We start from the raw sequence: 22,731 nt of genomic DNA on the forward strand, positions 1-22,731 counted from the left end.
GGTTATTGCTCTTAATATCTTGAGTGAAATTTTCGTTTCTGCGTCGGCTTTGCGTGGGCACTAAATGCTTTTCACGCTTAACATAAATTGTTTGCCAATTGTAATGTATAGCCTGTGGGCCAGCAGGTCACGAATCCCGCTGAACTCCCGCTGGCAAATTGTTTGCTGATGACCTTGTCCAACCGCCTCGCACGGTGGCTCATTTAAGCTTAATTAAATATTTGTCGCTATTGATACTAGCTTATTATGCTGTCCCATCCTGTCCCTCCATGTACGCAGTACGCACTGCCTTGTGGCAAAGGTGTGTGTGAGTGTGTGCCGCGAGACCCTTTAACGATTCTGATATATGAGCCTTGACTCGCGCTGCCACACGGGCAATCATCATCAGTGCGGGGCACTTCCTGCCGTTGTGTCAGTTTGCGGGAAATACGCGAGTCGTGCAGACGTTTTCTTTTACGCAACAGTTGGACTTCGGTTGGTTTCAAATGGCCTTTAAGCTGTGGGAGCGCATCTCCCAGGCGGACAATGTGTTTCAGGCACTGCGTCCGCTGACATACATCTCCCTGCTGGGGCTGGCTCCGTTTCGCCTCAATCTGAATCCGCGGAAGGAAGTGCAAACCTCCACGTACTCATTCGTCGCCGGCATCGTGCACTATCTGTTCTTCGTGTTGTGTTTCGTGACCTCTGGCCTGGAGGGTGACTCCATAATTGGCTACTTCTTCCAGACGAACATCACGCGGCTGGGCGACAAAACCCTTCGTCTGACCGGCATCCTGGCCATGTCCACCATCTTTGGCTTTGCCATGTTCAAGCGGCAACGGTTGGTCAGCATTATTCAGAACTACATTGTGGTGGATGAGATATTCGTGCGGCTGGGCATGAAGTTGGACTATCGCAGGATACTGCTGTTGAGCTTTCTCATTTCCCTGGGCATGCTGCTGTTCAATGTCATCTATCTGTGTGTGAGCTATGGCCTGCTGGTGAGTGCCACCATCTCGCCCTCGTTCGAGACCTTCACCACCTTCGCCCTGCCACACATCAACATCAGCCTGATGGTCTTCAAGTTCCTCTGCACCACGGACTTGGCCAAGAGTCGTTTCAGCATGCTCAATGAAGTGAGTTCAACTTTGCCATAGATCAGAGTTTGTTTTACACACTAACATGATAACTGTAGATCCTGCAGGACATTCTGGATGCACACATCGAGCAGTACAGCGCCGTGGAGCTCTCGCCCATGCATTCCGTGGTGAATCACAAGCGATACTCCCATCGTCTGCGCAATTTCATCAGCACTCCGATGAAGCGTTACAGTGTGACCTCGATTATACGCCTCAATCCGGAGTATGCCATCAAGCAGGTGTCCAACATCCACAATCTGCTGTGCGACATTTGCCACACCATCGAGGAGTACTTCACCTATCCCCTGCTGGGCATCATTGCCATCTCCTTTCTGTTCATACTCTTCGATGACTTTTACATCCTCGAAGCGGTGCTGAACCCCAAGCGATTGGATGTCTTCGAGACGGATGAGTTCTTTGCCTTCTTTCTCATTCAAATGATCTGGTACATTGTCATCATCATACTGATCGTGGAGGCCAGCAGTCGCACCATTTTGCAGAGCAACCAGAGTGCAGCCATTGTGCACAAGATCCTCAACATCACCGACGACCCAGAGCTGCGAGATCGCCTCTTCCGTCTGTCCTTGCAGCTCTCCCACCGGAGAGTGCTCTTCACAGCCGCCGGACTCTTTCGCTTGGACCGCACGCTCATCTTTACGGTGTGTACCGAGTGTGGGATTAAATTACAGAGTATTTCTATTGATTTGTATTCTATTGCGTTGCAGATAACTGGCGCCGCCACTTGCTATCTCATTATACTCATCCAATTCAGAGCCACGCACCACATGGAAGACGCAGTCGGAGCAAATGCCACCCACATTCAATTTCTTCATGACTAGCGATAGAATTTACACTTTGAATTGTTGCTTTTGGAGTTAAAATACAAATAAAGAGTAATTTATATGCAAATATTTTACAATTTGGAATAACCCAAACCCTGATCCTGTCTCAAATTGTGGCTGGTAGATCTGCAGTTACTCGGATTTTCCGTAGCTGCACTCTTTTATGGCAAATGTTGATTTTTGGCAATTTTTCAAGCGCATTGCAAGTGTACACCAAGGCAAGGGACAAGGAAAAATAATTGATATTCGCCGTCGACTTATGGTAACATTTTTTTGTATATATGTCCTTAAAAATGGCTGCGATTTCTGTCAGATATCATGACTAAAACGTATGGAAAAAGTTTAAATAAAGTTAAATGATATAAAGTATCTTTCAATCAATTTAGAAAATAATATAGGGATAATATTATATTTGAACTAAAATATGTATCAAAGCTCTGTGCTGTAAGGCGCGCTTTTCTCGTTTGAATTTCTTTTGCTTAACAGAACACACTTAACAGTGCAGTAACAGAGTTCGGTTCAGTTCAGTTCAGTTCGGTTCGGTTCGTTGGTTCCTCACAACCAGCTCACTTGCACGCTGTCCAGCACTGTCAAATTCAAATGCAAAAACCGTTACACTAGACAATATTTGATTTTGTAAAATGTTAGACAAGACCCACATGCACATCAGGAAATGTCGTGTGTTCCACTTGTGGCCGACAGCCTAATTTAGTTCTGTGCAACATAATCTGTTTCAGTAACTCACCTTTCACTTTCACTCAACTGAAAATACTAATCCATATCCGCACGCCAACACCACAACACCAACCCCTGCAGCGGCACACAGAGAGCCAATAATCCAATAAGGGAGCCAGCCCAGCCAGCCTGAATACTCGCTGAAGCATTTGGGTGTTCCATGCTCCGACATTTGACTGTTTTATTGCCTCAGCCAATTCCGCAGGCAGTCATCGTGGGTGGTTTTTTGTCTCGGATGGATTGGTGTTGCATTGGCTGATTTTTTGGCGCAGTTAGTTGGTTGAAAAATGGGTAGCTCTGTGATACTTTGAACGGTTCCCCGGTCAATTTACGCAGCTTACATGTGTAGTGTGTGCTGATTTGTACTCAGTGCTAATCTCAACGATTAGCCGCCTTGATAAGGTTTCGACAACTTGTTATCAATTTTGGTTTTTTTCATTTATGATTTGTTTACTTTGGACATGCGAAAGTGCACTCCGAATTCTAGTTGCAAGCAGAGATTAGGGATTTATGTACTAGAATATTTGCCCCAGTTTTGCGGTCAGTTGGAAGTGCAGCTTGAGAGATTCCACAGAGTTTCAGATTTCATTAAGTTTAATTCACAATTCAATGACAAAACTATGGAAAATCTAAAGCGCAAATTAACCCAAACACCCACACACACGCACACACATAGAGGAAGCTCTTCTCAAGCCGTATTGCCATGTGCCGGCGCACTTGACTGACATTCATCATCAGCAGCAAACGGCGGCCGCAATGGCAGCTGCTGCTCCGGCGTTGATTCTCTCTGCTCTGCTCTGCTCTGCTCTGCTTTGAACGCCGGTCGGTCGGTCACCGGCGGCTGTCGTTGTAGTTTCTGTGGACTCTCGTCCGCCGCACTCGTAATCAAGCTGTCGTGGCTAACGGTACTGCTCCGAGTCGCGTTCTCTCTTCCATCTATCCATATCCATATAAATATCCGTGGCAAGTGGCTATCCTACTGAACTAAAGAGTGTAAACTATACCTCCACGTGCTCAAGTGCCTTCGAGTGTGTCCAGCACATCCTGATCGAATATCAATTGACACCACAAGGATATACACGCATCTATCGTACTGGTTTCCCGATTTGTTTCTGTTTAACAAATACAAAGTGAGTGCACAGAGAGTGAGTGAGAGAGCAGCTATAATACGTACTACTTAGCTCTTGTGTGGCGGAAGCTCATCCATAAATTTCCGTTTTGACGGCTAAAATGTAGGTTTGATTTGGCTTAATCGCTGGCAGACTTCTTAAGATTACAGCCAATTAAAGAAATCGAAGTCGAATTGCCGCTGAGAACGGAGAATTCCAGTACAGTGATGGCTCCTCAGAGGGGATACATAAAGTGGAGTTACAATGGAGAACGTTTAATGGAGATTTGATTTCTGGTATTATTTATATTCATTCAGCTCGAAATTCATTTATTAAATTGAATCCAGCAGACACATCCCTTAGGATTGCTACATTCTCCAGACATTGCGCACCCAAAGATAGTAGCAGCTACAAGTGTGTTACATCCACCATCAGAGCTTTCACTGTACCTTTCTGACTGCATTGATCAGCATTTTTGTGCTTGTTCTTGTTTTGTGCTTGTTTTGTGCCTTGTTCCACCGCTGCTATTGTAATTTCTTTCTAGAGTAATTACAAACACAAAAAGTCGCACTTTGAATGGCTTACTTAGTGGGCAATACTCCGCTTAATATTGACAATTAAATCTGTAAATTAACAGCTGTTTGAGTGCTAAATACCAATACGACCCGGTGTGACTCAAGTTCAAGTTGAGTCCAAACTGAGATCCACACTAATTGCAGCTGCGTGGCTCTTGTTAGAAACAAATGAATACGCTGCACAGTGCCAACTGGCAAGACTCTTTGTGTTTCTGTTTCCCAAAATAAATATTTTATTTATAGGTTTAGTTTTGGTCTTTAATTGCTGAGGCTGAGAGCATTCAATTGCATGCTGACAAATGATGGCAAATTATCGAAAAAACTAAACATTAGGCTAATGTTAATGCCAATTGTATTTATTGCTTTGTTGCTGAGAGGAGACAGGGAACTATTTGCAAACTGCGTCGAAGCTACAAGTTGCGGTTGAGTGTGTCTCGGGTGGCTTTTGCGGCTTGCGTTGGGAAATTATTTGAGAATTTGAGAAGGTGTTGAATAGAGAGATGTATCACATTTCGACTGTGTTTATTCATCAATGACCATATCAACCAACCAAGCAAGAACTTGATTATTTTCTAACTTATTGGCACCTTTCCCAGAGAATTCTGCAATCTCCCCCAACAATTCGTTCACTTTCTCTTTGATTCTGTGCAAGGTTCAGGGCTCTTTGGTCACTTGCATTACACGCTCAATATGCAAAAATGCTAATAAGAAAGATCAACAGCCATGCACGAAAGACACTCACGATTCCTTAATTTAATAATGAATAACAAGAACATTTTTGAACTTAATTGAAGGCAATTATTCAGTGTTGGAGTCGTCCTCCTTCGATGTGAAAATGTGAATCTTCTGTGTTGTGTTGTATTGTGCTTTAGATCTAATTGAATTAACAGACTCATTTAGTGGCGAAGATGTGCGATGAGTTGTTCAGGAACCACCTGTTCAATGTCCAGTTTAATTAAAACATCTGTCACTCTCGTAATTTTGGCAGAGTGCAGTCCAACAATAAAAAGGCGCCGACAAGTGCTCGCGACAGTCATTCATCATTCAAAAAGACATAATCATATCAATTGAACAAGCTGACACGCTCCCAAATATACATACTGTATACATATGTATGTGTATATAGATTCGTATTCATGTGCAATAACGGAAAGTGTCAAAGACCCAACCATAGCTCACTGCGGGGTCAATTGATAGACTCAATTATGACGATATATCAGAGCGATGCGAACAATGCCATCAGACATATGTACAAAGGTACATATATCTCTCCCTTTATACATATTTCATGCTGATTTTTATTATATGTGTAGCTCTCTTGATGAGAACTCTTCTGAGAGATTGTGTGGATAGACAGATAGGCTGTGGTCTGGTCTGCTAGGTCTGCATTCAAGCGATAAGTGCAGTGCAGTTCAATTTCCTCAATTGTTCGCCAATGTCTTCCTCATGGGTCTGTTCACCTAGACGTGGTTCGAAATCCCGCTTATCGGAATGCAGTGGATACCCGCTATGACAAATGCCATCTCCACATACACTTATTGCTATTTATTGCATACATTTCCAATGGAAAACTCGCTGGCACGAGTGTGTGTACAAGGGAAGCTTCCAACTTATTAAAACGCTCAATCCATTGTAAAGTGTCAGGCGAAGCTTTGTAATTATCACCACTGATACGGGGGTAATCATCAGAATATACATACTTACTCGTATGTACATATTTATATATATGGATGGCACTTGCGTTTACTTTATAACTATGGGTTTTATTCGACACGAGTGTGAACATCAATTGAAAGTCACGTTTTGCTTAAATTGATTCAATTATATTGATTAAAAAGGAGACGTTAGTAATATTTTGTACTCGCTGCAGTTCCATCTCTAGGGTTCTTTATTTGTTTATATTTAATTCAATGCAAGTGTCAATTTTGAGTAAATAATATGGGTTTAAATATACAAATTTACTATATTTACATAGGTGCAATCATATCTTTCGTTCCCTGATTGAATAGCAATCAACGCTCAGCTCAAATGGTTGCTGCATGAAAACTGCACTTGTCGCAAGATGTTCCCTCTATGTCAGACATTAAGCAGGGATTTAAAGATATTCGAATATGTTGGCAGATGGGCAATTTAAATAGTTGTACTCAACGAGTGGCACAAGAAAGAGCTCCAGCATTGGGCAGCAACAAAATGTGTCCAGCGAACACTCTGAGTTATTCATGAGCATTCAAAGCTAAACATTATATTTACAATGCAACTGTTTATCAATTGTTATGTCACCTCACGCAAAGGCAGTTAGACCGAATATAAAAACTTTGATGGACAAACATGCAGAATGAGAGCTGGTAGTCGATCTGGTACGGAAAATGTAGAACCAAAAGTTGAAAGTATCTAAAAGCTAAGGCGAGATTGTAAGGCATCGCAGCAGCACAAATGGTGTCACAGATGGCAGATCTTTGACAGACTAAAACACGGCGCAGTCCTAACACTTCCTTTCAGACTATATTGAATTTGTCTTGAATTATTGTAGTAAATTGGCCCACAAAGTATGCAATACGTTTGGCATCAAGCAGTGTGTTGTGTAGACTCCATGTCGAATTTACATATAGGAGCGAGACAGAGCGGGAATTAAAATGGTAAAAGTCCAACTAAATGTATTGTGATTTGGCTAACAGCCTTAACTTGTTACCATTAATTAGTCCAGTAATTGTTGCTAATTGTCGGGTGATTATGGGGCCTTGCTTCATTTTTAAAAACATTTTGAAATATTTTTCCAATTTACACACAAACGTTTCTAGGAGAATATTACAAGCTAAACAAGTGCTTATCGTTAGAGGAGAATGGGATATTTAAAGTATGTTTAAATGTGTTTAAAAAACACTTTACAAATTATGAAAATAAAAATTACTTTTGCTGATTTGAATTATGTTAAATGTGGAAATATGTGTTCTATTGATGGACCTATTATATTTCTTTAGCATAAATAACAAAACCAAGCTGTCTGTAAATATTTATGTACATGAACTTCCCGCAGACCTTGACTCATTCCCATATGATTGCGATGTTTATCCCAATTGATGTGCACTTGTGGCTCTGTTTCTGTTTTCGTTTCCAATGTTACTAATAGAGACCGTGCATATCATTACTGTTACAGTTGGAATTACAGTAGTACACAAATTCACAGCGTGAGTGAGCCATGCCCACACAGAGCAGCGCCATGTGGGGCCAGAAGAGCAATCGCAAATTAATTATTGGCATATTCGGCTTCAGCCTGGGACTGTTTGGCATATTGTGCGGCATGTTCTGGGAGGACTTATTCAATTGGATCATGCACAAGGTAATTAATGAATGACAACATTCGGACACGTGTTGATGCGACCAGCAGCTGCACTTGATTAGCTTTGGCCGCCCCCAATTGGGAGTCAAAGAAGAAGTGCCGCCCCAATTGGCACGAGTCAGAGATCGAGGGGAACTTGTTGAGATTTTTAATCAATTGCAATTGTGGTGATCCACAGGAAATGGCTCTGGCACCCAACACACGTGTCTACGAGAACTGGAAGTCGCCGCCGCTGGAACTCAACTTGGATATTTATCTGTACAACTGGACGAACTCCGAGGAATTTAGCAATCTCTCCACAAAGCCCATACTCGAGCAGGTTGGTCCCTATAGATTCAGCGAGCGGCCCGACAAGGTGGACATCGATTGGCATCCGGAGAACGCTTCCGTGAGCTATCGCCGCAGAAGTTTCTTCTACTTCGACGAGGAGGGCAGCAACGGCAGTCTGGACGATGAGATTATCACTCTCAATGCGGTTGCTCTGGTGGGTATGGATATTCCTTCTCGTAATCCCTTACTTATATGATTTTCCCCTCCCCAGTCCGCTGCAGCCACGGCCAAGCATTGGCCCAGTGTCAAGCGTGCCATGGTCGATGTGGGTCTCAAGGTCTACGGCCCCGAGATGTCTGTGCGCAAGAAAATCGATGAGCTCCTTTTCACCGGCTACAACGATGTCATGATCGACGTGGCCATGGCCATGCCCATCTTTGGCGATGATGTCAAGGTGCCATTCGATAAGTTTGGCTGGTTCTACACTCGCAACGGCAGTGCCGATCTCACGGGTGTCTTCAATGTCTTTACGGGTGCCGATGACCTGGCCAAGCTGGGACAGATGCACACGTGGAACTACCAGGAGAACACGGGCTTCTTCGAGTCCTTCTGCGGCATGACCAACGGTTCGGCGGGAGAGTTTCAGCCACAGCATTTGAAACCCAGCGGCAGTGTGGGACTTTTTACGCCCGACATGTGCCGCACAGTTCCGCTGGATTATGTCGAAACGGTGGACGTTGAAGGCTTGAAGGGCTATAAATTCGCCGGTGGACCACGTTCTGTGGATAATGGTAAGGCATTAATAATACTTTGAAGGTTTAGCTCATGAAATTCTTGCTTTAGGCACACTTTATCCCGAGAATCTTTGCTACTGCGGCGGTCAGTGCGCTCCCTCGGGCGTGATGAACATCAGCTCCTGCCGCTTTGGTTCGCCAGTCTTCATGTCCTATCCTCATTTCTACAATGGCGATCGGTTCTTTGTGGATCAGGTGGAGGGACTACAGCCCAAGCAGGAGGAGCACGAGTTCTACATGATTGTAGAGCCAAATACGGGCATTCCACTCGAGGTGGCAGCCCGTTTCCAGGTCAACATGCTGGTGGAGCCCATTGACGGCATAGCCTTGTACAAGGATGTACCCAAGATATTCTTTCCGCTCATCTGGTTCGAGCAGAAGGTGCGGATCACACCGGAAATGGCCGATCAACTGAAGGTGCTGCCCATTGTCCTGCTGTCGGGACAGATCTTTGCTGGCGTTTGCCTGGCCATTGGCCTCGTTCTCCTCTGCTGGGCACCCGTCCAGCACATGCTGTCCTGGTGCCGGAGTCGTCGCTATGATCTGAAGACTCCAACGAAGAAAAACGGCGAACACAAGAGCCGCTCAAACTACTCCAGCGCCGAAGAGCTCAAGTCCAAGGCCTCCACTCTGGTGTGCGAGAAGAGTACCAGCGGCACCCCCGACAGCTCTCCGCTGCTCTCGCGCCGCCAAAAGGCCACCATTGTCCCGGCCAGCATGTGCAAGTCGCAGACGGGCGACAGTGTTGCCACCGCCTCGACCTCCGTCAGCGACAACAAACAGGATTAACGGAGCCACATCATTTCGCCAATCGCCATTTAGCTAGTTAAGCCGTCCTAGTGCTTTAGTCGTAGTTCCTAGTTTAGGTAGTACGTGTTTGCCAGTACCAAAAACCATCAAAATTTCAAATCCATTCCCAGTGCCTATGCCAAAGATGAGTTAGCCAGCGAGGCCATTCGCCAGGCATACGAATACCCTCTCTACATTCCATTCCCTAGTTTCTAACTGTCCAAAGACATTTTTATATTTTGTACAATTTTCTTAATCAAATTGTCGCTCTGCAGTTCGCTGGAAGCTGACAGATCTACAAAAGCCAAAATATCAGAGTATATTTTATAAACAATTTAATTTGCTTTTTATTTGCTTTGGGTAAAAGTGTACTTGAAACAGGTTCAAGCTCTTTTCCGTCTTGTCATTTCGCTCCTAAAATTGTATTAAATATTTTCCAAGAAACTCCTAAATTAAATTTCATTTAATTGTATCAACAAATTTGCACATCTTTATTGTTTGATCAACAGTTAATTATCAAATAGAACAATATAAGCGTACCTATGTCCGTGAGGTATACGAATATACATCATAGAAAACCCTAAAAAATATGATTGGTTCGTTCACGAACATGGGAATCTTTGAGCGTTGCTTTTACTTAATAATAGTACAATAATATTTGCAATATCACAAATGACCCGACTTAAGTGACTAAAATACGAATCGAAAGGGAGAGAAAGTATGGGTATTACGGGTAGGGTAACTTGGCGAAATTTGTAGACTACTTCTTGATTTTATAGCCCGCAGAGTAGCCATAGCTGTCAGCAACTGAAAGGTAAACATAGACCGAAATAAATTAGTTGATAAGCTAGGAAATAAGAGTAAGAGTAACCCACGTTCATAGTCCTTGGAATAACACTCGAAGAACTCTCCCAGAAGTTTGCCAGGTGGCAGTTCCCATGTTGCAGTGCCGCCATATTTCGGTGGCAAGGCGCTGGCCTCAATGTGAGATGTCAAAGCCTTGTAGTCCTTGCCATGGAAGAAGATCTGCAAATAAATTGTGGAATAGTAAATAATCAAATGGAATATCTAAGAGCTCTGAGTACTTACACGCTTGCGCAGCTTTTCGCGTATGAATGGCTTGAATATGGCAAAGAGCATATTGAATATGTACGAATTATTCACAATGTGAACTGCCTTCAAGCGCACGCAGATGCATTCCTGTATATAATCCAACAACATGGCCGCAAATGATGGTGTAAACTGTGTAATATGGCTAAGTGGCAGACCTACAAAAACGAAGATTAATATCTCTGAAATACCAATTCTTGTTGCTATTTACCTTCCATATCAATTATGACAACTGCTCCGCAAATTTGTGAATATGGTTCCACCATGGAACCCAAAACTGTCAACTGTATGCCGCGGAAGAGATCGGGCAACGGCACCTGCGAAGGTTTCCATTTTTCTGTTGAGAAAATAAATATTAAGAGAGATCTTTAAAGTGTGTGTTTGATGATAACTTACTTCCTGCTTCTAGCACTAGCAAACGACGACCATGTTGATCTCTTTCTGGCAATAGATTCAGTATATTTGCCTCAAATACATTGCGCAATTTTGAGGGGATTATATTCTCACAGGCAACGCCATACTTCAGTTTCATGTGATAGAAGTTCTTGAGCTGAAAAGGGAACAAAAGTGTTGGAGAAGAGAATTTATTGTAATTTAATGTCTTCTTCCCTTTGCTCTACTTTTGTTTCACATCTTAAATCTTAAATTCACTGAACACTTACCCTTTTCAGGGCGCTCTCTGGATAGTAATGGGTTGGACGCAAGAACATCATCATGTACTCATCATCCAGTGGCAAGTTTAAATACTTTTCATCTAAACAATACAGAAGCACACATCAGAAATTATATACCAAAGCTAGTTGATATTTCCTACTTACTTTGTATAAGTTCCCTTAGCTCCTTGATGGCCTGCTCCTTGTGCCCCGGAGTTTCCCGAAGTTCATCCTGTGCCTTCTTGAGTGCCCATTCGGGTGCCGGCTCCTTTTCCATGCGAATGCGAGCCGAGCCCAGATCAATGTATGGCAGCTGCTGTTCATCGTAGCTAATGCACTCTGCCTTTCCCATTTTAGTGTTTCTGTTTGGCTGATGATCGTCCGATCTGCTGTGATGTTGTTCACTGATTCAGGCTGCGAACGAGAATAAAATTGTTTAGGTTTGGGCTTAAACATTTTGAGTGGTTTGGCAAGCGTTTCCTCAAGTCGATTGGCACAACTGGGTTACTTCCGCAGCAGCAGTTCAATGCCTGAAACTGTCCAATAGGTCTGTCTGTGTGTCTATGTCCGTATGCCCATGTTTATGTATGACTCAATGCTGATCTTCATAGACCAAAAACGCCGAAAAATAGCCACAACGGAGGAAGCGGCTCGCACAAACAGCTAGACTTACGGTCAAAGGGGGTGCATGGGTGAGGAAAAGATCGTTCGACGAATAGACAATAGCGCCCAAAACTGGTCGCACAACGTGCGTTCGTCAGCCACTCAGATAAGTGTATACCCTTACCGGTAATGGGTATCAAATGTTGGTCAGGGCTCATGCAACCGATCGGAATCATTGGAGAAGTGCATAGAGGGTGAAGTCCCCGGAACATAATCACTTCAAGGATAGTTTCCGTTTGTTATTAATGATTGGATACTGATGAATATTTATCATATCTAGATCGAAGAACATTAGCCTTTTCATTTTGCTATTGATTGGGATTTTCGTTATTCATTTATTCATTTATTCATTTAAAGAGATTAAATATTCGTAATCAAACATTTATTATATTGAAACATTGCAAAGAATATTGCTGGAAAGAGTCTCCCATCTTCTGCAAGCCACAAATTTACTTTCCCCTTCAAAATATTTTATGCTTTTTTTGGCTATTCGAAAAACCGAAACGTGGTCCGCCCATTTGGCTCGCAGACGCCTTGGCAACACCTCGAAAAGACCATTCGATTCGGTGACGTAGCAATATGTGAGTTGGCAGTTATCTTTGCCCTGTCATGAAGGACTTGACAATGGCACACTAAATACCGTATGAGAAATGAGCGGAGAGTAGAGGAAGCAGTCGCTTAGAGTGAACTACCGAAAATTGAAGTGCAAATAGCAGTCCATTAAATCTGATTTAGTGCTGCTCTTGCGATTAAAGCAATTAGTAAGATTTTTATATTGGCTTTTCCTGTGTGTGTGTGTGTGTAAGCTTTTTAATATGTGTCTCGACATTGTGCGGTCAAGACGAATCAAGGTAAAAGTCAAGGCCAAGTTTGAGTTTTGTATATCTAAGAAACTCCGAAAGTCAGAGACCAATTATGGCCCGACATGCGTTTGCTCTCAGACTTCTGTGTGAAGTCTTTTGTGTGTCTTATTATTTTTTGGGTTGTCTCCAGAAACTTCGTCAATGAATCTCCGGGTTATTTATGCCTTGCTTTGCTTTTATTTGCTTTTTGTTTTTGTGTGTGTTTGGATTTGTTTTGAAGTTCAACAGCCCATAAAGTTATGCGCATATTAATTAGTTGGTCAGTTTTTTTGTTGTCTTTATTTGGGTCTGTTGTTAAATCCAATTAAATCAAGAAACAAAAACCAAAAGTGACATACTCCAAGTTATATATTAGGTGGAAGTCTATTTCTGTAGCGAGAAACTTTAATTTAAGTTCAATTAGTCGCATGCAAGATGTCAAGTCAAAATGGGGATAAATTTAAGATGAAAATATGACATAAAATCACTTCCCAGCTAATGCCATTTATGGCAATTACTATAATTCATGTTACGTTAAATTACTTTAATTTCAAATAACTAAAACGAGCAATTCAAATTCCAATTTCTGTATAATTTCATCATTTTCCAAGAGGAAAGGTGTTGGACAAATCTTTATACTGGGTGACCTTTGAGTTGTGCAGAAATTATTACATTTGATCACTCTTCTGCACTTCTTCACACAAAGTTTGTGTCAAAGAACTCCACTCTTTGTTAAGGCATTCCCCAATGTGGTGGAACAAGAGCACACTCAAGATGATTCAGCAGTTAAAGATCAGGTTCGTTAAGATATTCTGTTTCTGTAAGGTCATATATAAATATATGCCAATGTGCATGCACTTCTGACGGCAGAAGAAAGAGATAATCAAGTTTATTGTGACATTGTGATTTAGTTGAACAATGGAACAACAAAACAAGTTTTTGAAATGAAAGGGACATTTTTCGTGGAAGGGAAGATCCTGATTCTGGTTGACATTGAAACAACTCTTAATTTGGACATCTTTATGTGTACAGAAAAAACTGAAGTTTTAAAAGGGTGAAAGGAAGTGGTACCATTAAATCCTTGATATATAATTTACTCTTTTGTTCAACGAATCAATGAAAGGAAAATAACTCCCATTATCTCTTAACAGAAGATTCCGATCGTGCCTGAGTCACCATAATGATGTATAGTTTCAAGAACCTCTTTTGATAATGCATTAAATAAATTGCTATTGATTTTTATAAATTTTTAGATTTCCATTCACCTTTAACTTTGTCAGGCGATCATTTCAGCATCCTATTCATGAGCTACACAAAGTTTTCCCTTCCCTTTTACTTTTCCATAAATGTTAAGTACTTTGTTATAAGGTTTGGTTTTTGTTATTATCATACGACTGATTAATTTTAATATGTACCTATGCTATGCACACTGTACCTCGATCTCAACCTTTTCGATGTTTTCAATGGGAAAACTACTTGCTGATCAGACTGTTCAAAGTCTGTAGCCAGTCAAATAATTACTAAGGTACACCAACGGAGATAAACAGGCATTACCGGTATGTGCCTCACTCAACTTCACCCTGCCTCAATAATTATACAAAATACAATACAATTCAATACAATACTGGCTCGAGTTTGTATCTTACTTTTTGTTTTCGCTGAACTTTTTGTGGCCTTTTTCTTGCCACAATCCAAACTGAAGTGAGGCGTTCCTCTGTCACTTGCAACGAGCGACAAGCGGAAACTGTGGACCCAAGAAACGAACTGCAATTTGTCCGACTATCACTCTGGAAATACTGAATACATAATGCCAGTAGCAGTAACACTTCTAAGCTGATAACTGGTATCTGTCCGTACAAAAGAAATAAAGAACAAAGAAGCAATGGCACATTGCCATTCAAATTCCAATTTCTTTTCAAAGTCTAATCGGGGCTGTGTCCACACACCGAAGTCGGGGGCCCCTCCCGGACAATTATTGTATATACACAGTAGATTAGCTCACACAGCTGAATTAATCCGTAAAGCCAACAGTGATGTCTAATCGTATTCCAGTTAACAACTGCACAACAAAACAATAACAAGACGAGAGCCTTAAAAATGTCATAAAATTTGAAATGCACTTGATTCCCGCCCCTTGAATATATTAGATGTAAGGAATAAAAGCCACCATGATGTGCATAAATAAACCAGTCAATAGCAGCAACTATCTGGCTATTAAATGCAAATTATGGTTTTTTCTCAATTGTTTCTTTTTATTTTTTTGCAGTGATTGTAGTGCCACAAAAGATGACGGAGCAGTTGTTTGTTTAGTTGGGAAACGAAGCTTATAAAGGTCGAAGTTTTTAGTACACTTTGTGTGGAATTACACTTTAATCTTTGTAGTGTTTATTGATCAAGAACTAAAGGAAACATTGAGCGAGAGGAATGCTGGGTAGTTGTCTTGAAATCCATTTTATTTACTTTTCTTATACTTAAATATTTTTTTGAAGACGTTTTAAGACTTTTAATACCCTCTGAGAGTGTATAAAAAACTAAATGCATGACTTGCCATAATAAATTAAGCTTCACTTTTGATGAAGAGCTAATTGAAAGTGTCTCAATGAAGAGTTGGAGGGGAGGTCAAAATCACAGAATGATTGTGCCAAAAAAGTGCCAATCTTTCAGTTCTGCGTCAACTGCAACCCCGTTCAAGATCAGTTCAAGTCGCTGTCCCTGACTCATAAATGGGACACTCTACTAGATATTTATGTGGTGATGTGCTCTACAATATATTGTACAATGCCAGCGCGGATCAAAAGTCTAATGCCTATAACGTGCCTTGAATATCAATCGATTGGGCAGTGTAAACGATTTGAATTTGTTTTTATACTCGTACTCGCTGTGATATAAACAGATACGATTCCACTGCAATTAGCCGGTTATAAACAAATCAATGAAAGTAATCACAGCTTGATATGTAAATTAGCTTTAATTTCAGTTGAACGTTGAGGAAAGTTCTATAAGCTGAAGATGAATTGATCTTTTGAACTGTTGAGTGGGGCTCTAAAGTTCGACTTTATCACAATTAAACTGCATCTTCAATTTACACAGATAATTCTTTGCATGAAACCAAGTGGAATGGAAATTTTAGACTTTTAATTTGCCCTTTTTCTCTTAAATGATGTCATGCACTCGAGTGTGTTCTGAAGTATTATAATTCTCAGCAATTGACAGCCAAGTATCCAGAAAATTGTTCAGCAAAGCTTCCAGAAATACGAGTAAGGGTGAAATAATTGTAAATAAATATATAAATACTAGAATTGTTGAGTAAGAATTGTGTGTGGAATTCACACTGTCGTCATAGAACGTTTGGCAATCTTAATTTAAGAAAGCCTCCTCCTATCCCTTCTCAAACTCGTCTTGATGTTTGTCTATACCGGAACCTACCTAATCTATGAAACTCCCCCTGTTTTTTATCACACATTTTGGGGGCTTATCCTCTATCTGGGGCAAATAGACAAAACGGAATTTGTCCACAAAACTCACGCTTGTGGTCTCACTTATAGCATTTAAAATAGGAAACTCTCCACCCAAACGTTTGGTACGAGAATCACCCACTGAACAAACCGGCTCTCAAATACTAAATAAATATCATTCTATAGAATCAGGAATAGCCGGTTTCGTTTTCTTTCACAATGCCAAAACCAAAAGCAAAACCAACAGCAAATCCAAAAGCAACTCGATCCGCAGCAGTCGATCCAATCGAAAAGAGCAATGTCCATAAAAACTCGCCTTCAGTTCCCAAGTACAAATTACGACTTCTGTTGTGTATCAGAGATATGTAAATTTTCTAATTCAATAACGGCGTTTATTCTTATGTATGTTTTTTTTGCACCTACCAACAGTATTTTATCCTTCACTTGACAAAATGTTAACAATTAAGGCAAACTCCAAAGCCCACACATAAACAAACGCCTAAAAAAGATGTCTAACTGGTTTTGAGTTCACTTAACTAACTCGAAAATTCGTAGTCAGCAGCAAGGTCAAATTGTTATAGAATACCCGCACTTGTGTGCATTGCATTAGATGTATGGATGGTAAGAGGGCCCAAATTAGTTAGCCAAATATGCCACACAATCGATTGGAATTGGAATTGGAAAACACGCACAGGCACTTTTTTTCTGGTGTCATTAGCACAAGTGGTTCGACAGTCGCTGTCTGAAATATTTATAGGCTTCGGCGACCATCGATCCCGTGAATCAGAAAACACAAATTAAAACCCAATTGAGCGGAACGCCAGATCCATGTGGAATGTGCCAACAAGTGCTGAAAATTGCCAGTCAGTGTGAGCAGCAGCAGCAGCAGCAGCATGGTGTGTGTCGTCAATCAATTTACATTTAATTTGGGTTACATTTGCATGGAATTATATGCATACATATGCACACGTATACATGGATATGCAGGTTGCAGTCTAATCAATTGCAATGGAAACACTGCTTCGAAGGATGAAATACGATCTATAGGGGAAATATATATTTTTTGTTGCATTCATGCATCTGGAACAGCCTTCAGTGTGAATGAATTAACGAGAAGGTTGCATTGGAACTATTTAAAAAGAACAACAAATAGGAATGCAGAACACAATAAAACGGGAAGACTTGGCTCATTGTTGAGAGGAATTATCTTATAAATGAAATGGAAACTTTTCTTAGATAGCCCAAAATGGTATAATAGAACTCCATTTCTATAAGTTTAAAATATGTATCGTCATGCTTATAGAAAGATTTATGAATGCAAAGAAAATATCACATATTCCACAATCATCTTGAAGCGAAGGTAATCTTTATAGAGATTCATTCATTTCCTTTTTAGCTATCAAGGCACACAAATCAACAATATAATTCTCAATCATTTAAAATTGTTCTCTACTACTCTTCTAAAATACTTATCCCACTATGTTTTAGTAATATGTAACACTTCATTGCCTTTACTTTCTTTTCTTTGTATATTTTGTAAAATTAAAGTTTCTCTTTTATCACTTAAAAGTTGAAACGGAATATTTAATTATTTTAATCACTAAACTCTTTGCACTTCAATTTCCCCCCCACTTACTGGTACTTTAATAACTCTCATCACATTTTCGCACAGATCCAGTAACAACATGATAACTTATAACTGATCTCATCGCATCTCAGACATGAGACTTATTTTTAACACGAAAGTGTTGTTAGTTTTGTAAGTCGTAAGCATCCTCATCTATCCGGTATGCAGCTACCGCATTTGCCTTTGGCAATTTCCACTTAATGAAATCAAACAAAAAGAAAAACTTTACAGCGATATTATCATCTATTGAGGAAGATCGACGTGCTAAAAACACCCCCAAGCCCCGCCCCTGTGAGTGCATCTGAGATCTGTGAGAATGCGGCAGCTTAAAGGGGGGAAGTGCAACAGCTTATGATAAATTTGGACATGGTCTGAGGACAGGTCTCTCGCTCTCTATCTCTCTCTCTCTCTCTCTGTGGCGTTCGCTGTTCGGAATCAAAGCGCCTGCGCACGCCTGACGAAATGCATTAAACATTGCAGGCGGCAGTGGCAGTGGCAGGGGCAAGCGGCAAGTGGTAATTGTTTTTATGGCCAACAACCACAGAGCCATAACTTGCCTGGTGGCAGTCAAACAGACAGAAAGAGACGCCACTCCACTCCGCTCCGCTCTCAAAGGCAGAAAGTGTGTCAAATGTTGCTTCGCGCATGCGCATAATCCAAAACAAAAACAACAATGCCCAAAAAACATTACCTGGAGCCCCCCAGAGCACACACACACACACACACACAGCCCCCCATCCTAAGCCGCTATGTTAACGCAACTTACCGCAAAAATCAAACCGAACCGAACCGAACCGACAAAGATCTGCACGGACCGAAAGTAATATATAATATTTTTGGCAACGGTACTTCGAGTACTGTAAGAGTTTTCACGTTTCACTGTAAAAGTTTTTTTGTTGTGCGCAGTGCAAGGGCGGAAACGGAGGAAAAGCTTCGAAGGCAGCACGAACGCGACAATATCCAACAGTGGGCTGGGACAATGGGAATGAGATAATATCGGAGCGGCGACGTCCAAATGGCAACGCGGCTGAAACAGGTATGACGAATAGCGCTCCCAAGCTCTTCTTATTAATTAACTGGCCAACTCAAGCTTGACAAAAAAACAAAAACTAAAAAACAACAAATAATACAGAGTGCGTAGAAATGTAAACTCAGAGCGCGCGCACAACATTTATTGGCCACAGTTAGTACATCTTGGCTCAGGTTTAAGCAGTGCTGCCAACTCATCGGGGCAATAAAAAGCTAAGCTATCTTAGGAAAAAGCTAGAAAAAGCCAAACTATTTAAAATATAGCTGCTCGGGCTGCTGTGAATTAGCTAAATTGGCAACACTGGCTCTAGATTTCAGTTGAGTGTGCTCATTTTTGCGTTATAAAAGAGAGCCACAAACTTGAGTGAAAAAAATTAAAGAGATAATTTAGGGCGGAATTTGAGCTTATATTCCGAAATATACCGAAATACCAGGGCTGAAAGACAATAGGATGGCGCGTAAAATTCAAACAAAAAAATGCAAGGAAAAAAGATGTGAAACACATATGGGAACATTTATTAGTTTAAGCTATTTACCCCAGAATTTTGAAATACAGATCATCTAAAAGAATGTAGAAGGACATATTCTTATTGTTTTAGATACATTTATTTAAAATAAGATGAAAAAGTATTTTTGTCTGTTACCTTGAGTGTGGATAGACATGGCAAGTACGTCGGATAGTAATTCAATTTTCTCTTCTCACTCATGAGTGAATTTGGCAGACTCAGCAGCACTCGTGGCGAGCACCGCAGGTGCGTTGCTGGTGCGTCGATTTGATGGCACCACAATAGCTATTCTTGTTTTAGTTGGAGTTAAAGAGATAATTTAGGGCGGGATTTGAGCTTATATTCCGAAATATTCCGAAATACCAGGGCTGAAAGACAATAGGAAGGCGCGTAAAATTCAAACAAAAAATGCAAGGAAAAAAGATGTGAAACACATCTGAATCTGTTCAGATTCAGAGCTGTTGCTCTTGCTCCTTCCGCTTCCACCACAAATCGTGAAAAAGTGCTCCTGGCTTGCACACGGTAATGAATGGCAGAAGACAAGTTGCTTGGAGTTTCCACTCCGGTTTAGGTTCCTTAGATGGAAAGAGTATAAACGAAGTGCATCGACTCTGGTCCTTTAACTTACCTGAATATTCAATTATGTTTTTAAATAGTTGCTTGCCCCAACCAACAATAAACTGGTTTTAATAAGCTTGGAGATACGTATATCAGCCTAAGGTGCCTAATCTCTCAATTAGCTACACATGTATAGGAAAGCCCCCTTGGGGTTCGAACTTTGCTTCATGCTTCAGTAATTTCAATGGTTTTTTGCTTCCAAATTTGTGCTGATTGTAGCACTTGATAATTCCAAATTTTTAACGTTCTTTAGGCCCGCCCAACTGAAGAGCCTGAAGGTCACTTGGGTGAAGTTCATTGCATTTGTTCTTGGCAGTTTCTTTTGCTTCATTTGACCGTGTGTGCAGTTTTTTGGCCTTCTTGGGAACAGCTTTCGGTTATCTGCTTGGCTGATAAATATTGTGTTGCCAGTTTTGAGCTATCTAAATTATTGCAGCCATAAACAATTGTGTCGTGCCGAAGGGGCATGGAAGGCGTTCGTCCATAAAGATAATGACCGCGTATTGAGAGACAAATAGCCTGTTGATTAATGACATAATTGTGTTATGTAAACACGGTTAGCCAGGTAAAAATTATCCAACAAAATGGAATAGTTGAAGCTGACCAAAAATGATGTATATATTAAATATGAATTAACTACAGAAAATGTGGATTTATTGTTGTTCTAAATCAAGGCTTAAACAACTATCGAAGACAGTTTTGCAATTGGCGAGTACTTTGACTCTCTGGTAAGGTCAGTTACGGTCGATGAAGCGTCAAGTTTATTCATATAATTACAAGTACTTTGCCATACATTGTTTTGGCTGTTTGCTAAGTTTCAAAAGTGGTTTCTAGGCAATAAAAACAAACACCGATATGCGGTTTCTCGGTGTAAGTTGCTAAAATGTTTCAATTTGTTGCTGTAAAATACTTTTACGACGTCATAAATAAATACAACAATTTTGGGAAAAAGTTCCCAAAATGGGTATTAATTTAATAGCTAGAATAAATAAATTAATTATGGCTTAAATATATTTACTTCCCCTTAGGGGACTTTGGCAGGTGAATTTGGCGAGTGTTGGCCATTGGTCAGTAATTCATGGAATTTTCAACGTTTACCTAAATATGACAGAATTCGAAAAAATAGTTTGTTAATCATTATTTAAATACTATTCAGTTCTGTCCATTCTTGTTGTCAAGTACCCCTCAAAAAAGTATCCCTTCGAGTGCCATTTAGAGATTTTTGCCATTCCCAAAACTTGGATATTATTCATTCATGGTTTCCCCCTCGTTAAACCCTAAGTGCATGTACCATGGGCATATACATTTGTAGTTTTTTTGCTTTGTTTAGCTTAGGTTCAAGCCCATGCGACGTCAGCGATTTCGATTGAAAAAAGTCAAAGTCTAACTCTGGTCTGGGCGAGAGACATGTGTTCGGCTGGAAACAAATGGAGCTACAAGTGAAAGCATTTTGGTGACGGAATGATCCACCAATCGAATGAAACTGATTTTGTGTACTTTGAGCAGTTGTTAATTATAAACCTCTTGCAACAATTACTCAGCAAGCAAAGTTCTTTTGTTTTTTTTACACCATGAATGCATGTATCGAGCTGGTGTGAAGCTCTACCCCTCAGATGTTCAAAGTGCAAGTTACAGTTCTCGTTCACAATAGTTTATCTTAATTTGATCCACATTTCGATATAAAATTATTAAGTTTATTCAGGTCTTTCAGCTGTTACTTTTTCGCTTTTAACTTTTAGCTTATCTTGTCGGAATGCATGGAAACTTTTTGTTATGTGTATGTTGCAAATCTTTATCTTAAAACTTGGCTATGGCATTGATGGAAACGTGGAAGGGAAGTGATTTGTGGTACGAAGGCCATAAAATTAGGAATCAATTTCCCAGTCATTCCAGCGATAAGTCCAACATTGTGCTGTAAATAATTAGGTTGTTGACTTACTACGGGAACATAGAAATATTAGCATGGAATTGTGTAGCTCTTGCAGCGCTTTTGTCCCACTGTTCCGAAAGAGCTCGATGCCAGGTCTGCCGTGTGGGGCCATAAGATAAGTTTGTTGATCGAATCTTTCGTATTTTTTGCTAGTAAATCAAACGAAAATCGAACAGAGTGCATTCGTGTGCGTTATCTTTTTAACAAATGTATTTAAATACTCATTAACAGAGGGGGCAGGGCAGGGACAAACAGAAGCGAAGCTCGATAAAGCAGCTGATGTCGCAAAAACAGCAACAATAGCAAAATAAAAAACGAACAAAATGCTTAGCAACTGAAAAAAAAGTAATCCAAATGCTCGTAAATAAAAACAAACAACAAATACTTGAGCGAAATCGAAAACAATGAAAGAACAACAAAGAATGAGAAGCAATTGCGACTAGGGGATACCCGCTAATTAGATGGACATATATCAAATTTGTTAGCAATGAACTACAAATATATTTCCGTCCCAGGTCGCAGTATTAAATAGATATTATTGAAGATTGTTAGCATTTCTGCTAGCTCCCCTAGTATGATCCTTGATACAGATCCATCTTCAGCTTATATACCCTCATTACCACTACCAATGGATACTTACACGTCGTCGCCTTAGCCAGCGACAACAAATCGTATCAAGTGTGCAGACTTTGCCCTATGACTACACAAAGTGTACAGCTAAGCAACACA

At 40.7% G+C, this 22,731-nt stretch overlaps 3 protein-coding genes and 1 long non-coding RNA gene across 7 annotated transcripts; 2 read left to right on the forward strand and 2 right to left on the reverse strand.

The window, feature by feature from the left end:
* Positions 1-485: 485 nt before the first annotated feature.
* LOC117583938 (putative gustatory receptor 28a) lies at positions 486-1,957 on the forward strand. Its single transcript, XM_034272621.1, has 3 exons — positions 486-1,115; positions 1,175-1,777; positions 1,844-1,957. The coding sequence occupies exons 1-3, from the start codon at positions 486-488 to the stop codon at positions 1,955-1,957; spliced, it is 1,347 nt and encodes a 448-aa protein (XP_034128512.1).
* A 1,751-nt stretch (positions 1,958-3,708) lies between these two features.
* LOC117584018 (protein peste) lies at positions 3,709-9,903 on the forward strand. The gene is made up of 5 exons (XM_034272749.1): positions 3,709-3,825; positions 7,534-7,716; positions 7,895-8,200; positions 8,258-8,777; positions 8,830-9,903. The coding sequence occupies exons 2-5, from the start codon at positions 7,576-7,578 to the stop codon at positions 9,567-9,569; spliced, it is 1,707 nt and encodes a 568-aa protein (XP_034128640.1). The 5' UTR covers positions 3,709-3,825; positions 7,534-7,575; the 3' UTR covers positions 9,570-9,903.
* Positions 3,742-4,542, reverse strand: LOC117584020. 2 transcript variants are annotated; one of them, XR_004573823.1, is made up of 3 exons: positions 4,390-4,542; positions 3,870-4,325; positions 3,742-3,807 (listed from the first exon to the last, which is right to left on the reverse strand). It is a non-coding gene; the product is annotated as an uncharacterized LOC117584020 (long non-coding RNA). The 2 variants fall into 2 exon arrangements; XR_004573824.1 differs by having other exon boundaries at positions 3,870-4,344; positions 4,461-4,534.
* Positions 9,904-10,031: 128 nt separating the features above from the next.
* Positions 10,032-18,989, reverse strand: LOC117584019 (alpha-tocopherol transfer protein-like). 3 transcript variants are annotated; one of them, XM_034272752.1, is made up of 8 exons: positions 18,686-18,989; positions 11,498-11,746; positions 11,342-11,433; positions 11,076-11,229; positions 10,891-11,016; positions 10,659-10,837; positions 10,445-10,595; positions 10,330-10,376 (listed from the first exon to the last, which is right to left on the reverse strand). In XM_034272752.1, exons 2-8 carry the CDS (start codon positions 11,682-11,684, stop codon positions 10,330-10,332), a joined length of 936 nt encoding a protein of 311 aa, XP_034128643.1. In that variant the 5' UTR covers positions 11,685-11,746; positions 18,686-18,989. The 3 variants fall into 3 exon arrangements, with proteins under 3 accessions (XP_034128642.1, XP_034128643.1, XP_034128644.1); XM_034272753.1 differs by lacking the exon at positions 18,686-18,989 and adding an exon at positions 14,484-14,598; XM_034272751.1 differs by lacking the exon at positions 18,686-18,989 and having other exon boundaries at positions 10,032-10,376; positions 11,498-11,684.
* Between the last annotated feature and the right edge of the window lie 3,742 nt (positions 18,990-22,731).

The sequence above is a fragment of the Drosophila guanche genome, unplaced genomic scaffold (assembly GCF_900245975.1).
Source record: "Drosophila guanche unplaced genomic scaffold, DGUA_6, whole genome shotgun sequence".
Lineage (NCBI taxonomy): Eukaryota > Metazoa > Arthropoda > Insecta > Diptera > Drosophilidae > Drosophila > Drosophila guanche.

What these genes read in the sequence shown, in the direction of transcription:
- LOC117583938 (XM_034272621.1), top strand. Translation starts at nt 486, where the DNA reads ATGGCCTTTAAGCTGTGGGAGCGCATCTCCCAGGCGGACAATGTGTTT. An exon ending in GTTTCAGCATGCTCAATGAA is followed by an intron (nt 1,116 to 1,174) that starts GTGAGTTCAACT and finishes TGATAACTGTAG; the next exon opens with ATCCTGCAGGACATTCTGGA. An exon ending in ACCGCACGCTCATCTTTACG is followed by an intron (nt 1,778 to 1,843) that starts GTGTGTACCGAG and finishes ATTGCGTTGCAG; the next exon opens with ATAACTGGCGCCGCCACTTG.
- LOC117584018 (XM_034272749.1), top strand. Translation starts at nt 7,576, where the DNA reads ATGCCCACACAGAGCAGCGCCATGTGGGGCCAGAAGAGCAATCGCAAA. An exon ending in TCAATTGGATCATGCACAAG is followed by an intron (nt 7,717 to 7,894) that starts GTAATTAATGAA and finishes GGTGATCCACAG; the next exon opens with GAAATGGCTCTGGCACCCAA. An exon ending in CTCTCAATGCGGTTGCTCTG is followed by an intron (nt 8,201 to 8,257) that starts GTGGGTATGGAT and finishes TCCCCTCCCCAG; the next exon opens with TCCGCTGCAGCCACGGCCAA.
- LOC117584019 (XM_034272751.1), bottom strand. Translation starts at nt 11,684, where the DNA reads ATGGGAAAGGCAGAGTGCATTAGCTACGATGAACAGCAGCTGCCATAC. An exon ending in CAGAGAGCGCCCTGAAAAGG is followed by an intron (nt 11,230 to 11,341) that starts GTAAGTGTTCAG and finishes TTCCCTTTTCAG; the next exon opens with CTCAAGAACTTCTATCACAT. An exon ending in TGTCATAATTGATATGGAAG is followed by an intron (nt 10,838 to 10,890) that starts GTAAATAGCAAC and finishes TCGTTTTTGTAG; the next exon opens with GTCTGCCACTTAGCCATATT.